Raw genomic sequence first — 16,875 nt, 5'->3', positions numbered from 1 at the left:
GCAGCTCTGGTTCCTGCTTCCTGTATGATAAAAGATTTATAGGAGCATGGGAAAAGAGGCATGCAAGAGCCCTTTCCTCCCACACCTGCACTCCAGCTGGAGGAGACTTTCAAATTCTGCATCTCCCAGGGAAATTAGTAGGGTTGGGGCTTGGGCTGTGCACTGCCCTGTTGCTGTCCCAGTGTGTTACTGGTTTGCTTGTTACCTTGCACTGTTTTGCCCTATACTGGGGCAGTGATCTGTGTTGAGGCGGAGGAGACTAGTAGAAGCACCCATGTTCTGAGTCATGAGTGAAAATTTGTTTTGCCCTCTGCAGGAGAAAGCGGCCAGTGGCAGCTCCCTTGGCTGATTTTTGCTTGCTGTGTACAGAAGGGATCTCCAGTCCAGTCAGACAAACTATTTCAGACTAGCATATCTCAGGAGAGGCCAGCTGGGATAGGGAAAAGATCTTTTTGCTCAGTTCCTAGTGTTATCTCATGTGAAGTTCCTGCCCACCTCTAGGAAGAATGACCAAATGTATAAGGATAAAGCCAGATGCCAGGAACAACTGCAGAAGTACCTGACTGGGAGTGTCTATTTTTCTCTTGTTGTCTCTCCATATAGCCAAAATTATCTACCTAACACCCATCTTCAGATAGTGGTTTGCAATAAAAATCACAGACGTAATGGACTGGTGAAAACATTTTTTTTTCCCATCCAAGACTTTTCTTGTTGAACTGCAGTTGGGGAGGCTGGGGGAGAATACACAGGGACCCTAGACATTATGTACCACCATGCCTGAGGCAGTCCTAGCTTAGTACATCGTCATCTTAGCGTAAGTCCAAATTCCTTCAGAGCCACTGGCACAGAGGGATGGTGATACCCATTAAAGAAAGAGGTGTTGTGCATAGGTGCTCATTTCTCAGAACTGTTTTGGCCCCTGAGGAGGACTTCTGGAGCTCTTGGGCAATGTGTCAACAGACTCCAGAGAAGACCATAGATAATGAGTTGGCAAGTTTCTGAGGTGCAATATCCATGCTCTCAGGGTCTGTAGGATTATCTAGGTCACACACAGAAGGTCACTACCAACCATCTGAATGAACCAGGAAAGTATTCAAAGTAAGGAGATGCAACCTAGTTGAAGGAGAGGTAGCTACTCTTCTTCATTGTGAATGAAACTTGAAGATGGTGCTTGTTCTCATCTGAGTAAGAAAAAAATTAGCATCCTTCTGTTGAGGATTGTGTTTCTACATATGAGGAGATTTCATTGCATCGTGTCTAAAGAAAAAAAGAAATAGAGCCATATCTTGCTGTCAGGCATTTTGAGATGTAATTAAAGCTTAAAACCTGCAGTCTTGACTTAGCCTGTATCCTTGCTTTGACCAATTTGTTCTCCTGGGTTGTATTATTTAGAGAGAAAGTCAAAATTAGGGGAAGAAGGAAAGGAAAAAGGGATGAGACAAAGCCCAAAAGCTACTTAGCTGGAGGACTGTATTAAAAGTTAAGTGGCAAGGCAGACTCATACATTATGATGTTGATTAACTCTAGCCTTCCTCCTTCAAATTCTTTCAGTTACTCAGGTGATAATTGTTGGTCCATACCTGGCTATCCTTCTCTTTCTTTTCTTGATACCTCTGGGGATGTACTCTCCTTGCATCAGAGAGATAGGAACACTCGGACCAAAGCCAGCCCTCATTGGACACCGTGGAGCACCAATGGTAGGTCTGAAGAAGTTATGTCATTTCTTCATCCTGTGTGTTGCTACTTTCATCATCATCTTTTGTTGTTTCTTTTTTTTTTTTTTTTTTTTTTCCCATGAAAAAAAGGAGGGTGGGAAACATTTCTGGTCATTGGGACTGTATGCCAAAGGCATCACTGCATGGGTTGGCTAACAAGGAAAACAATGTTCCTGAGGGACAAGACCAGATTAGAGAGGGCCCTGGGCAACCTGGACTAGTGGAAGGTGTCTCTACCCTGACACGGGAATTGGAATAGGGTGATCTTCAAGGCTCCTTCCAACCTAAACCATTCTGTGATTCTGTTATTCTTCTACACAATGGGTTTGGCTAAAGTGGAAGAAAAACAAACAGTAGACTTTAGCAATATAATGATGCTCCCTTAATAAAAAACAGAGATGTTACAGAGAGGCAGAAAGTATTTGCAGAGTCCTCCAGAGTGTGTTTGAAAATTATCTGCTCATGTGCCTTTTTTTCCAGTTGGCGCCAGAAAACACTGAGATGTCATTTCTGAAGACAATTGAGCATGGTGGGGATGGGCTTGAAACAGATGTCACCATAAGGTGAGGGCAAAACATTGTGTGTCACAAAATGTATGCTGGTTCTTCTAAGAGCTGTCCTTGGAGACATGCAGCTCCAGGCAGCTGGGTTTTACTGGTGGCTGGGACAGTCCCTCAGCTGTCATGTGATGACAGGGGTTGTAGGGCATGGTTGTTCTCAGGCAAGTCAATAAGCTGCAGCTATTGATTTAACAATCGTTATTTCTACAGTGTGTTTTAAATGCTTGGCAGAGTATAAAAACAAGCCTCTAATCTAGCTTGACTTCCAGGTCACAGTGAGGGTTATATCAGGTCTACAACAGAAAATTGCGTTCAGACTTATGGCAGCATTGCCCTAATTATTAGATCTTTAATTGCCTTTCATTGCTATGAAATGCAAACAGTCTGTGCAGGATGAGCTGTTCACAGGCACTGAATGAGAAAAACACTAACATTTGGACGCTCTACTAAACGAGACCTTTCTATAAAAGAAAATTTTGTGTTTCTGTCCCTATCCATTCAGAATTCAGTCCTCTGAAAGCCACAGAAACACTTTGATGGCAGCAAAAAGATATTTCAACCATAAGTTACTAACCATTTTTGAGGAAGTCGGCAGGCAAAAAGGTCACCCCCTTCACGTTGCCCCTAAGGAAACTGAGACAGAGACAAGCATGACTTCTGTGAGATCTCCTAGAAGTATTTAAGCTGGAAATAACCTGGTATCATGAGCCTCAGCATTCCTTCATATTGCACATTCTGCAAAGAACTGCTGTACTCTGCTGCATTCACAGTGGCCCACATCTTCTTCTGACCTGGCTTGAGTCTGCTCATGCTGTGAATGAACCTGCTCCCCAGGTGACCTGAACTCTTGCTCTTTGGCAGCTATGATGGGGTTCCTTTCCTCATGCATGATGACACCTTGAGAAGGACAACTAACATCGAAGAGGTCTACCCTAATGACACTGGTAAAACTGCTTCGTTTTTCTCCTGGGATGCCCTGCAGAAGTTGAATGCTGGAACGTGGTTCCTTAAGGTAAGCATCATAAAGGGCTAGAAGCATTTAAGGTCAGTTGAATAGGACTTTAGGCAACCTGATCCAGTTGGACACATCCCTGTTTATTGCAGGGAGCATGGACTAGATGAGCTTTAAAGGTCTCTTCCAATGCAAACTTTTCTATGATTTCATGACTATCACCAACTGGATGTAAAAGAGACACCAGCTGTCTGTTATTTAACAGCATCAGTGTTAGAAGAGGAATGGCTAGTTGAGTCAAAATTCAAATAAGTCACTGTAAATCTGTCAATTTGGGTCTCTTTGCTTTGTCCAGTTTGCCTTCAGGCTAAGAAGACCTGTAACAATTGGCTGGTGGGTGTTCTTGTGTCACCTTATCATGGCAAGCAGCAGAGCTCATGGGCTGGGGGAAGAAGAAAAGAGCTACTTGTGCAATGTGCTGTTTATAATATTCAGAGCTAACAAGGTGGGACAGAGAAGGACAGCAAAGCTAGCTTTGAACTATGCAATTTGGGTCCCAGAAGCAATGTCCTCACAGCCTGGGTTAGCTTCCCCCATTTCTTATGTAAAAGAAATAAGCAAAATAAAATATCCCCGCCTGTTGAGGGCTGACATAAAACTTTTTCCCTCTTAGAGATACAGCTGACTCCCAGGGCAAACTACCTGATTGATTTCCTTTTTTTTTTTATATCTGTTTGTTTCTAGAACAAACCATTTGTAGGGATGGGCTCCCTGTCAAAGGCAGATCAAACCCAGGCAATGAATCAGTCCATTTACACGCTAAGTAGTTTTTTGCGCCTCGCAGACAGTCACAATAAACTTGTGATATTTGATCTCTACCGCCCTCCAGAGAAACATCCTTACAGGAACTTGTGGCTCCGCAAAGTCCTGGATGTCATCCTCAAAGAGTCGAAGATTAAACGCCATCTGGTAGGGTGGCCTCACTCTATATCCCTTTTTCTTGGTCTCCTCACTGGGCTTTGGGGTGGACTCCTCATGATTTCACCTGCATAAAATTGGCCTGTTGCATTTCACTTGATTTAAAAGACATCATTTGGAGTATATTCCTAATATTAGTTCCTTAGAAGGTTCACAATAATGTAATCCTTCAGCAGCACAGGATAGAAGGCAGTATATATATACCAGCTGATGCCTTAGCCCCTAAACAGCACCCCTTCATAAATGTAATAATTGTCAGTTTATTCCCTGCTACCCATGCTTGTTTTATATATTGCATAAAAATTCCTGGCTTAAATTAAAATAAATTGTGAGTCTTTATTGCCTTCCTCCCCCTGACAGTGGATGAATGCTAAACTCATGGGAATCAGTTTATGTACCCACTGATGCCTGGGGAGTTATCTGTATCTGCTGAAGATCTTTTCTTCCATGCTGGAAGAATGGTAGAACAGAATATTTTCGGTTGCCTTTTCCATTAACCAAAGCTGTATTTTCATTCATTTTCAACACTGCATCTTTTGTTGGGCTGTGTGAAACGTACTCACTGATTTTCAGTGGATAAGCAAGGAACAGTGGATACTTATTTCTTGATAAAAGTGACTTGCAAATTCTAACTCTGCATCTGAATATTATTTGATCATTGGGAGAAACATTGGGAGAAAATTTGACAGACTGGGTTAAGTCCCTCAAGACATTATCTTTACTGGGCTTGTGTGAACAGCGGGGCATATCAGGGGCATGAATTCTTCTGCTGAGAATTTACTGGTTCCTCTTGCTTCCTGCAGGTCCTGTGGCTGCATAACAGTGTGAGGTCCTTTGTTCAATCTGTTGCTCCAGGATTTCAGCACACGATGGGCAGAAAGGCACCAATAAAAGACCTGTTAAAGCACAATATCGTCAAACTCAATCTGGTCTACACTGACATGTCTAGTGAAGATATCCGGTAGGTTTCAGCCCCAAGTGCAATCTTTGGGGTACATCTAGACTATGTTTGCCTCATGCATGGGGCAATGTCTCCCTCCAATGACCAGTTCCAGAGACTATAATATTTTGGGAATAGGTCGTTCAGATCAAGTAGCCATCCCTAATGTATTTTAGGGGTGACAGGCTGCAGTTCACTCCTACTGTTGATTAAGAGGTGGCATATGTAATTTAATCTGGCTGTCCTCAATTCCATATTGACCAGGATCTGAGGATCTTCTGGTAAGAACACAGCTGTATCCTGATTTCTTGTCTTTTTATTTGTGCCATCCCCAGTCCCACCAACACCAAATCAAGGAGAATTAACAACTATTTAACCTCCCATGGCTCTTCCACAAACACCAGTGGGAGTGTATAATGCTGTGGTGAGAGACCAGCACCCTCTGGTAGCCAGTGTTTTGGAGAAATCTTTTCTTGTCTGTTACTACCAGTACTCTGTTTCATGTGACACACTGAAAATGCCATTTCTATGATGAAAGAAAGGCTCCACATTCATTGCAGGAGTTCTCAAAATGCTACTCTCACATGGCAAAATAACCCAACAAACCACAAAAAAACCCCCAGCATTACCTGTCCAGCTCTCCTTTTGCAAATAAGATTTCTTTTTCTTTTTCCAGTGCACAAAACCATTGAAGTCTAATTGAAATGAAAAAGAAATTAGAAACTTTAATCCTTTGGACAAGAGTAATGTTCATGTTTTCTCAATTATAATTGTCACAGGATGTAAAATTGTAGAATCACAGAACGGTTTGGGTTGTAAGGGACTTTCAGCACCATCTAGTTACAATCTCCCTGCCATGGGCAGGAAAGCTCCCACTAGACCTGGTTTCTCAGAGCCCCATAGCCTGACCTTAAACACCTCCAAAGATGGGAAGTCCACAACCTCTCTGGGCAGTCTGTACCAGTGTCTCAACCACCCTCACAGTTAAGAATTTTTTCCTAATATCTGATCTAAAACTCCCCCTCTTCAGTTTAAGGCCATGCCCCCTTGTCCTTTCACTCAATGCCCTTGTAAAATGTCCCTCTCCGGCTCTCTTGTAGCCCATCTCAGTAGTGGAAGGTGCTCTAAGGTCTCCTCAGAGCCTTCTTTTCTCGAGGCTGAAAGGCTATAAAAAAAACATAGGCTGATCCCTTTGGGTAAACCTTGGATAGTTCCTAGGTAGATTTATAAATTGATGATACATTACTTTATATGAGGAATGAACTTACTTCATATTACATTTCAATAGTTTATAATATCTTGAGAAATGATGCGTTGATGGAGCGACCATAACAAACTTGAGTGGCCAGCTTCGAAGATTAGCTCAGCTGGTCTAACCAACTCAGGTGCTCTAACCAACACCATCATTGTGGATTCAATCCCTACCTGAGCCATTAACTGAAGAGTTGGACTCTGTGGCCTCCTGTGTCCCTTCCAACTCAGGCTATTCTGTAATTCTGTGGTGGTTTGAAATACATTGTGGGAAGATTATAGAATAACATGAATGGTTTAGATTTAAAAGATCTCTAAGACCATCAAGGACAACGATTATCCCAGCACTGCCAAACCCACCACTAAACCATGTCCCCAAGTGCCACATCCACATGTTTTAAGTACCTTCAGAGATTATACTTTCAACACTTCCCTAGGCAGCCAATTTCAAAGCTTGATAACCCTTGCTATTAAGAATTTTTTCCTAATATCCAATCTAAACCTTCCTTGGTGAAGCTTGGGTCCATTTCTTCTTGTCCTATTGCTTGAAGATCTTCCATGCAGAAAGAATGGTAGAACAGAATATTTCGGTTGCCTTTCAAAGGAAGAGACTGGCCCCCAACTGGTCACAGCCTCCTTTACATACGCATTGTTACATTGATTCATGTGGCAGAAGGATTAGAAAGTTTTTGACCTTTTGGGCATTTTATCTGCATTTGTTTCCAACTGTTCAGCTATTCTGTATTGACCAATTGTTAATGATTAATTATTGGCTGGTTGGCTTTCCTTTATGTTCCTTATCTAGGTCCTAAAGTAAGTACTTCCTACAGAAGATTACAACCATTTCCCATGATCTTCCCGAATCTCCTTGAGTAAGCCCGAAGGAAGTGCTAATCTCCTTGCTCAATGAAGGTTGTTGCCTTTTGGTCTTTTAAAGGAAATATGCTGAGGCAAACATCACCACCAACTTCTATGTGGTCAACGAGCCATGGCTCTATTCCCTGGCATGGTGCTCTGGGGCACACTCTGTGACCACCAATGCTGTCCACTTGCTGAAGGATCTCAGCCAGCCCCTCTTCCTCATGGTAAGTGGAAGTCTTCTCTGTCTCAGGGATGGGAAATAGGGTTGGGATGTCCATGATTACCTTTGGAGACGCTGGGCCAGTTCACAAACGGATAAAGCATCCTTTAAGGATCCTTTGCATAAGAAGGACCTGAGTTGAAACCTGGCTTACTCAGAACCTCAAAGCCACTACAGATATTACCAGACCCTTCTCTCTTCTCCTGGCTCAGGATGAAGCACCCTACTTGTTTGGATTATCACCTTAGGCCTTGAGATACAGGAAGAAGTCATATTGAGACTTGTGCAAGAAGAAAGGAAGGGCCTTTGGGGACACAAGTTGATGCATGAGGATTTCCATTTCTAAGCTTTTGAAGCACATTACTGATGTCAACAGTTTCTCTTTTCCCAGAGTATCCCACTGTCCTTGTCAAACTTGGTCTTGTTCCACAAGTCCAAGGGAAACAACCACAAAAATAAGCCTTCCTTCTGGGAGGAATTTTCACATAATTTCTCTATTTGTTATTCTGCCTTCTCCTGAAGGACCAAGAAGCACCTGGGGCATTGGTCCCACCAGAGTCTCTTTAAGGGCTTTAAACAGTTGGCTTCAGTCTTGAATTAGATTCTACAATGCTCCCCTCCAGAGAAATGCAGTGTTTCAGTCCATTCTAAGTTTGGGTGGAAGTCCCATCTTAGGATGAATCTTCAGGTGCTCTTAGACTTAAGGGGGGAGCCACCCCAGGCTCTTTGTGGTGTTCAGTAAAGGGCAATTTTGCCAGAGAAAATGAGATGCCACCAGTTGATGTTATGTTTGGGGTGAAGTACAAGATCTTCCTTACAAACAAGAGGTCTCTGTGGCATTCACTGTGATATGGTAAAATCTTCTTGGCTACACAACAGACATGCTTGTATGAAGGAGAATGATTTGGCACCAACACCCAGTGCTGAGTGGCCACTTTGAAGTACCACCGAGTGCTTTTAAACAACCATGGGATGTTACTGCAGATGCAAACCAGGCAGCTGAACAGCCATATTCAATCAGGAAGAAAGAGCTTGAGTAACTTTTTTTTACAAATCTTGTGGTCCTTGGTGGTGGACACAACTCTGTTGTTTTCTTCCAGACTCCACAGCAGTACAACATCATGTGGATCCTGACAGATCTGACCTCTGCATTCCTCATCTCGCTCATCTTTGCTCTGCACTGGTAACTACTAAGTTGTTAATGGCCATCCTAACCTGATCTTTTGCTCCAGGTGGAGGGAAGGAGGAATGTTTCAGGTGACCTGAAGGGTTAAAACTACACTTGCGAACATTAGCTTTCCCTTCTGGAAAGGGAAGAAAGACCCAAAAATCCCCCAAAACTTCTCTGTTTCTCTTGCTTGCTCTCATTTTCCCTTTCCATTTTGGCAACTCAGTCATTGTCTGCCCTCAGAATTCAGTGGAGAACTGGTGGATTTATAGTGGCAACATAAACCAATTATCAAAGCTGGTGGGCTGAGAAAGGAACTGATTTTTCTATTATTACTATCTGACAGTGTTTCATTGGACTGATTTGTTAGGCCAGCTCTCAATGTTAAGATTTGAGCATCCCATGTCTCTCTGCACATGCCAGAGCCCCACAGGAAATCCATCCTCCCACACAAAAATGTCGGACCGTATCACAGACACCACATTTTGTTTCCTTCCACTCCGTCAAAGATTATTGGGGAATCTGGGGTTCATGGAAAAGGCTCACCCCAGCTGGTCGTGTTTGGCTGCTGGATGTTCTGCTTTGCCACAGTTGTATGAGGAATGTGCCTGTTCTCTCATCCCAGTAGTGCCCAAGGAAAGCAGGGTGTGCTGGGCTCAGCACTTCAGCTGGCTGGCTGCAGGTGGGTGGGAGGATCAGAGCAGCCAGCCCAGGGGAGTTTTTTTTACCAGGGGTACTGCCAGCACCCCTTTTTTGCAGGGTGCTGGCAGTACAATGATACTGCTGGTGGCAACAAGCAAAAAGTTTGGGAAGCCCTTGGCTGAGCACTCTGGGCTGCTGTTAACTGTGACTTGCTTTGGCATGGGAAAAGGTTGGCATGCTAATATTGCTCTGGGATGGTGAAAAAATTAATTAGTAGCAGTTTGACGGTGATGAACTAGCAGCTGTACAGGTATTTTTGCTGGGCATCCAAGCTTTTCCCAAAGCAAGGTGTTCTTTCCTTTCCTCCCTCTCTTACCCTGCTCCGCTTTCTTCAAGTCCCGCTTTCCCTTTGTTTTCAAGGCTACAGTTTTCAGGGTGGTACACAATCACCCCTGTAAAGCATCACCATCACCATCAGACCTTGCCATACCCAACTCCTCCAGGATCATGTTCATGTTGTGTCCATTTCCCAAGCAAGGGCATCCCCAGGGATTGGGACCAAACGGCCATTAGCAGTGCTTCAGTGCCCTGTGTGGTCTTGTCAGGTTTATGAACACACCAAAATAACAATTTTAAAATTTGCCTGGCTGCTTTAGAACCAGTGTCTGTAAACATTTTGGGGGTTTTGGAGCTCTTAAATCTTGCTTAGAAAACAGGGCTTAGTCAGAAAGTTGCCTTCAAAATGCTGCTGCACACGTGAAGTGTGGATGCTTAGACATCAGTCATGCACTTGAGTCCTTTCTCAGTAAGAACCTGAGAAAATCCCAAAATACCTGCCCTCACAAAGTAGGAAAAAGCTGTCCAAGGCAGCAGGGGACTGTGAGGAACACCATAGCAGGCAGTGGCCTGACCCAAGTGCTTTGTCCCATGCAGGTGGCGAGAGAAGAACTTCTCCTGCTGTGTCCAGGACAGTAACCCGATGATAGAGAGTGGTGGCACCTACAACAAATTCAAGACAGGTGAGCAGGGCAAGGAGAGCAGCTGCATCCTGCTCAGGGTGGTCTCTGTGGGAGTACTGAGATCCTGATGGGTGGGTTGGTGATGGGTGTCCATACTTTAAGTACAGAAGTGTCCATACTTAAGTAAGGAAGGTTATGAGGAAGGATGCAGTCTGGGTTATATCTCAGCCCCAGACCTTGTAGCAGCTCAATCCAATTGGCCCTGCTTCAAGCAGAGGCTGGAGCAGATACCTCTATATGTCCCCTTCAATATTCATTACTCTCCAATGCTGTGAAAAGAGACTCTGGAGGCACTGAGAATTCTTGGTTCTGCCAGGCAGGGTGGGATTGGCTGAGGACCCTCCCATGCACCACATTTCTGCACCCATGGAGCTATCAGCTATCATCCAGACAAAATGACCCAACCTGGGCTGCATGCATGTTCAAACAGGTTCTGTTTGCTCACAGTAGCTGTCAGAACAGACGCAGATGTTTGGTAGCTCACTGTGTGTCTCCTTTTCCAGAGCTCAGTGATATGCCTGCTGTCCTGGCCTGACATGGGCATAGAGAGGACATGGCCCTGCCATCTCAATGCGGCCAGGGAGACCAGCTGGTGGGGGCTCAGATCTACCTGGTGAGGAGGAGCCATTTGCCTTTGTGGCCCTACTGGAGATGAGCATCAACCTTCCTCTCCTCTCCTTCTCACATTCCCATGCCTGTCAGCGATCCTTGCGGCACAGGAGAGCGCAGATGGAGTTGCAGCCATGAAGAAACTGTGCATTATGGTGAGATGCACTAACCACATGGGAGCCACCATTTACCCAGGACCACTGGCATTTCAGGGCAATCATTCCTCCTGTGCATAAGCCGTTTCCACACATGCTGCAAACATCTGAGCATCTTCCAGACCTCCTTGTTCTCAGGTGCCCAGATTTCTTGTATCAAACCAGCCTCTTCACACACTACCTCCTGTCCTCCCACCTTGCAGGTGTCCTCTATCCCCAAAAGCACACTATCCCCACCACGATGGTCAGGTGCTGCTGGCTGGGTCATGACAATCGGTACCTTTCCATAACAGAGGCAGGATCAACTTTGGTTTTCCTTTTCCCCATTCTTGCCCTGCCACAGAGCCTAACAGGACAATCTCCTCCCCTTGTCTGTTGGCAAGGGCATGTGGAGGCTGAGGACTTTTTGATGTCTTGGCCATGTAGCTACTGGGACTATGACGAGTAAGAACCACTTTTCTTCAGAAGGATGGAGCTGTGTATGAATTGGTCTCACCAAGTGTTTGCTTTTCCCTTGGGAAGGTCTGTACACCTGTACTATAGCCTGGGATTTATTCCAATTTTCATTTCTCCCAGTGCGTGCTGGCAGTGAGGAGGGGGCCTATGCCCTGTAAGGGAGATGTAAACATCTCTCAGGTTTAAGCCATATCTTTCTACTTGAAGAGATAATATGTTTTTTTGTAAATTGCAAGTGATGTTTTAAATACATTTTATCTCTCCTATCATGTTTTGTTCTTATTTCAGCTAACTGTGAAGGAGAAAGAATACAGTAGTCTTTACCTGATCCAGACTACAGACATTTCTTATACATGAGCCTTTTGTTAAATGAAGTGATTACAAGTGAGACGGCAGCATTAAGTTTTAGAGTTATCTGTGCCGAGAAGCACCCAAACCTTTCCAAGTTGCAACTCTGGAGTATTCTGGAAGCTAGAAATGTGAAAAATGAAGATCCTCCTTTGGAAAAAGGCTAAAGGGCTGATGAAATATTGTAGAGCTGGTCTAAGAAGTATGGGGAGTGGATGGTGTTAAATCCCCCTCCCGTGCCTTGCATACATAGGTGGTTCATAACTTTTCATGGGTACCACTCACATAGGGAATGTGAACAACAACAGTAGGAGGTGGGGAGTGTGTGGGTTATGTGTGGTGTGCACCATGGGCTCCTCAGCCTCTGCCTTGGTGCTCAAGTGAGGGACTTGGCTGTGGTTCCCCAACTGCTACCTGTAATATACATTGTGAAAAGCCACCTCAATGCTCTTTGATCCATGTTATTTAGCTGATGGTTGGCCAGTATGCACTGGTAACTCCCTGTACTCACCCTTCTTATCCTCAGAAGCCTTGCCTAGGGAGAGCCTGGCCAGTTAGACCTGTGGTTTCCTTTAATGTCTTACGCTCTGTCACATCTCAGCTACTATTTTAATTGCTTCTCAGCTAGCAAGGTCTGGCAACCTTGTTAAGCACGACTGGTTGTCTGACTCCCACACAGACTTTTCACTCAACATCTACATGCAGTGATTAAGCTCAGAACTGACTGGAAGATCCAGCCCTTATCATAGAGGACAAGCAGTGGAGACTCCCAGACTTCAGTGGTTTTTTTACCCCAAAAGAAAAGATTTCAATTAATTTCCAGTCTGTGTACACTGATAGTTTACTCCCCCTTGCTGGATGCTGTCATCAGGAGTTGCACAGTGCAAGAAGTCTTATCCACAGCGAGAACCCAGGAGCCCTGATCCCACCCTTCCTCCTGGAGATATCACCACGACTGCACAGTGCAGAACAGCCTCCCGCAAGTTACTTGATGCTTTTTAATTGGAGTATTTCACTTGGACATATGTTTTTTTCATGTTACATCGCTTGGTGTGTATACAAAGAGGCCAGCAGATGCTAATACGTAAGACACACAGGCGCACACACACACAGAGTCCCAGTCCCACCCAAAATTATGGGGTGCATGGGATGCCAACAGAGCTGTAAGTGGAGGGATGAGGGTGGTGGCAGGAGAAAGATGACCCACAATAGCTCTGGAAAACACTGCTGTGCTGCATCGTCTGCTGAGTGTGCAATGGGTGGCAGGGATGGCTGGAGTCTCAGAAAAAGCAGTAATGGTGTGGTGATGATAGGCATGTGTCTAAGGACAGGTGGGATCCCTGGGACAGCTGGATCATGGCAGCAGGGGAATGGAGAGAAATGTCAGAGATGGATGGTGAGAAGGCAGCTGGGCACCTAATGTAGCCTTGGTGTAACCATGCTCCCATCACCAGAGTGCGTTGGGTAGGGGATGATGGAGGAAGGTGATCTCCTACCAGCCCTGTCTGGCTGGTGGATGTCTCCGTGCAGCATCTCATTTGCTTTGATGGAGCAACCAAAGTCGTGTGACTGCTGCATCCCACTTGAATGTCACAGTCCTCGAGATCTGGTAAGCAGCGCTGCCAATTCTGCCTGGCACACCATGTATTGGAGACCTGAGCTCAGCTGAGCTTAACAGAGCAGCACGTGACACCACACAATATGGACTTCTACAAAAGCAGTCAAACCCAGCCCAATGCACAGGACCAAGAGAGACCTCAACATCTACTGAGATCCACTCAGTGTTGGTTACACCAACACCAGATCTTGGTGTACAATTGTCCCCTCTCTTGATACTCCACACCCAGCCATGTCTTCCTTTGAAGCCTGGATTTTGGAAAGGCACCCCCCCAGGCTTCTCTCTCTGCATCCTTCCACACACAATATGGTTGCAGCCTCCTCTCTGCCAGCAGGTCCCATCTCTGCTCCAAAGTAGGCTGGTCCGCACTGTGTGTCATTGGGTGGCAGATGAGACAGCCAATCAAAGATGGAGAAAAGACCACCAAAATCAAGGGTCTGCCTTTGCTGTGAGTGGTTCAGGTCCAACTAGGACTCATGAAGAGCTGCTTTACACAGAAACACAAATCACAATAAAATCATCAGCTGATACAAACCTGATGGCCAAGTAAATGTTTGAATTACAACCCAACATAGGCTCGGCTTCAGTCTTCCAAGCATGGGGTGTTCAAAACCCCTATATCCATATTGAAGTTTGCAGTAAAAGTCAAGGTTAATTTTTCTGGACACAGGGAGCAAAAGGAGATAATTATTTTTCCAAGCTTTGCTTGCAGCTGAACTGTTAGGTTGAGAAAGATGTGCTTTACTCAGCCTCTGGCAGTCATAGCTCTTAGGGAATCTCTAGGCAAGGGATTGTTCTGCAGGTCAGCATCCAGATACCGGCATGAAATACAGGATTTTTTTTTCCTTTTTAATATTTTAAAAAATAAATAAAAGAAGAAACGAAACTTTAAAATTTGTTCTTTAAATATTTCCAGCATTGCACAGATAGGACTTTAGTACTCTAGCCTGTTCGATCAGTAGTTTGTTTATTCTGATTCCTAGTTAAAATGTGCTCCTCCCTGCTTGCTTTTTCTTTCTGTACATCTTAAGAACACACTGTATTCTTTTGTAATGACTTAAAAACAAGCCCTGCAGTGTTCACTGGACATCTTTCCAGCAGGGGTCAGGGCTCTCTTATTCCTCTTCAAACCTGAAATTCCCAGAACTTCACCAAAAACCTGTTAGCATCCTAACAGCTCTCATATTTAAGAAAAAAACAACAAATGAAAACAAAGCAAGCCACACACACACACACACACACACACAAAAATCCTCTTCCAAGAGCCTTTGTGACTTCCTGCTGGAGTGTCTTTGCCTTGGTCACTCTCTGAGAGCAGTGGTGTCCCCTGGAAATCTTTGAGATGTAGGATTGAGTTGGGATGCAGGGTGAGGAAGGTGAGTAGGAGGTCAGAGATAGTCATCTTCGCTGGAGGGGGAGGTGGGATTGGAGCCCTCAAGGTCAGAGTCCATTGAACTCCCTGATGGTGTTCGGCTCATCTTCCACATCTGGGAGGCAAAGGTTCTTGCCCAGCTGCACGGGTATCCCACAGCCCTCAGCTGGTGAATTAGCCCCATGACCATGTGCCAGTGGCTTCTTGCAGTTCACTTGCTACCCTTTGCACTCCTCTGTTTGCTCATGGCTGTTAGCATCTGGCTGATGTACGAGGTCAAAAGATCATCCATCTTGTACCCCTGAGGAGGAGAGGGAAGATGTTACCAGCCTCTAGAGCACAGCTTACAGTCTCTGGATTGTGTCTCCTGAGCACACTGGCTACCAGTTCTTGCATTGCAAATTTTCAGGTACATTTTGACTTGTTCCACCATTCTCCTTGGGTGAAATGTCACCACCACAAGGAACACTGTCCAAACGTAATTTGCCACATTGAGATGGAGGAGCTCCCTGTCCCAGGATGCTGCTGAGGCTAAGGACATAGGGAGCTTTGGATAGGACATAAATTTTTGAATGGCCAACAAAATACTGAATGCCTCAGATTAATAACAATCCAGAAGGAATTTTTATCCTTTGTGCTTTGGGTTTAAGATAGTCTAGGAGGAGGTTTATTGCTGTGATTGTTACTAGGGACAAGCTGGGTAAATGATATTGGTTAAAGAGCTCAAGAGTACCCCTTAAGCCCATATCAGCTTTAATGTGTTTTTCAGTCCAGTTATAGGGAGCGGTCCCTCATGCTCCTGACACAGCAACATCCCAAGCACCTTAGGTGTGCTTGTTCATTGGATGATGGACCAAGTGAGAGCCCTAGCCCTGATTAATTGAGCAGAGCCATGGGAAATTCAGAAGGAAAAAAACTGTATCAGCAGCTCTTCTGAGAGACCACTTTCAGCCCAGAGAATCCCTGAGGCACAATTTGCTGCTGAAGTCAGGATTTGGTCTAACCTTTAACGCTTCTTACCAGAGAGGTCTCACAGAGCAGCTTGCTTCCTCTCACCAAGTTGCCAATGGTTATATGGAAATACGTGTTGCCACTGCTCCAGTTGGAGATCTTGGTGAAGGGGTGAGTGATGAGAATATCCTGGTGGGAACACAAAACTGACACTCAACATGCAAGAGAGCCTCGACTTCCATGAGGGCCTGTGGACACTTCTCATTGTCCCTGTTCACTTTCTATCACAGCAGGCCAAGGATGTCTACTGTGATGAGAGTCATGGGAATAGCAGTGAGATCAAGAGTGCAGATCCTCCAGAGCTTGACTGATCCTCCAGAGAAGGACTGCTAGACTAGAAAGACCATGCAGGTGGTGGAAGTAACTAGTAGGATCTCATTTAATCCAACTCCTGTCCTATTGCCTGTGAAAGGATTAAGGAAGGACTGTGTGCATCCTCCAGGTACAGGGCCCTAATAGTTGATGCTCCCAATCCATATTTTGTTGAAAAAGTCTGTGCTGCCTCTGTGCAACTGTGAATTTCTGCCTCCAGAAAGTTTTCTGTCTATCCAGCCTTTCTAACCTGGCTTAAAGAGAACTCACTAAGTACTGAACAACATGCTCCTTGGGATGTCTTCCATGAGGGCTTGGGGACTGGGCTCGGGAGCATCTGGTGAATACCCAGGTATTGCTTACCTTGGTTTTGGGATCAATGAGGCTGACTCCATGCTTATTGATGGCAATTAGAAGGATTTCTGGATAATTTGGCTCTGTAGTTTGCTGTTGGAAAAGAGATGAACTGGTCAGGTGATGTGTCAAGCAAAATCAGACCCCTTCCTATTTCCCGTCTCCCTGTCTTCTCCTGACAGCACTGGCTTCTACTGTCCTTGATGGAATTGTACTGGCATGGTGGATGATCTGGATTTGGTTTGTGGTGGGTAGAGACACATCCCTTGGAAAACCACAGGTTCCCCTTTGCCTTGGCAAAACAGAGAAGAGCTCTTGTGTGTTCAGCAGCACA

The 16,875-nt window shown here is 45.0% G+C and overlaps 2 protein-coding genes across 10 annotated transcripts in view; one reads left to right on the top strand and one right to left on the bottom strand.

Annotated features, from left to right (window-relative positions):
- Positions 1–14,335, top strand: part of GDPD4 (glycerophosphodiester phosphodiesterase domain containing 4) — a 40,210-nt gene extending 25,875 nt beyond the window's left edge. For 2 of the 4 annotated variants that reach the window (XM_053970140.1, XM_053970139.1), the window contains exons 8-16: positions 1,552–1,697; positions 2,196–2,278; positions 3,137–3,287; positions 3,972–4,196; positions 5,009–5,166; positions 7,334–7,481; positions 8,578–8,660; positions 10,221–10,306; positions 10,810–11,792. In XM_053970140.1, coding sequence (XP_053826115.1) covers positions 1,552–1,697; positions 2,196–2,278; positions 3,137–3,287; positions 3,972–4,196; positions 5,009–5,166; positions 7,334–7,481; positions 8,578–8,660; positions 10,221–10,306; positions 10,810–10,841 — 1,112 coding nt within the window. In that variant the 3' untranslated portion in view covers positions 10,842–11,792. The other 2 variants (XR_008435680.1, XM_053970141.1) reach the window with 2 other exon arrangements.
- A 475-nt stretch (positions 14,336–14,810) lies between these two features.
- Positions 14,811–16,875, bottom strand: part of MYO7A (myosin VIIA) — a 58,431-nt gene continuing 56,366 nt past the window's right edge. For all 6 annotated transcript variants that reach the window (XM_053970133.1, XM_053970132.1, XM_053970134.1 and 3 more), the window contains 3 exons: positions 16,551–16,634; positions 15,885–16,004; positions 14,811–15,165 (listed from right to left, as the gene is read on the bottom strand). In XM_053970133.1, coding sequence (XP_053826108.1) covers positions 15,076–15,165; positions 15,885–16,004; positions 16,551–16,634 — 294 coding nt within the window. In that variant the 3' untranslated portion in view covers positions 14,811–15,075. The remainder of the gene's footprint in view (positions 15,166–15,884; positions 16,005–16,550; positions 16,635–16,875) is intronic.

Source organism: Vidua macroura, chromosome 2, assembly GCF_024509145.1.
Source record: "Vidua macroura isolate BioBank_ID:100142 chromosome 2, ASM2450914v1, whole genome shotgun sequence".
Classification (NCBI taxonomy): Eukaryota; Metazoa; Chordata; class Aves; order Passeriformes; family Viduidae; genus Vidua; species Vidua macroura.
The sequence above is the reverse complement of the archived record's forward strand: the minus strand, read 5'-3'. Positions and strand labels throughout refer to the sequence as shown.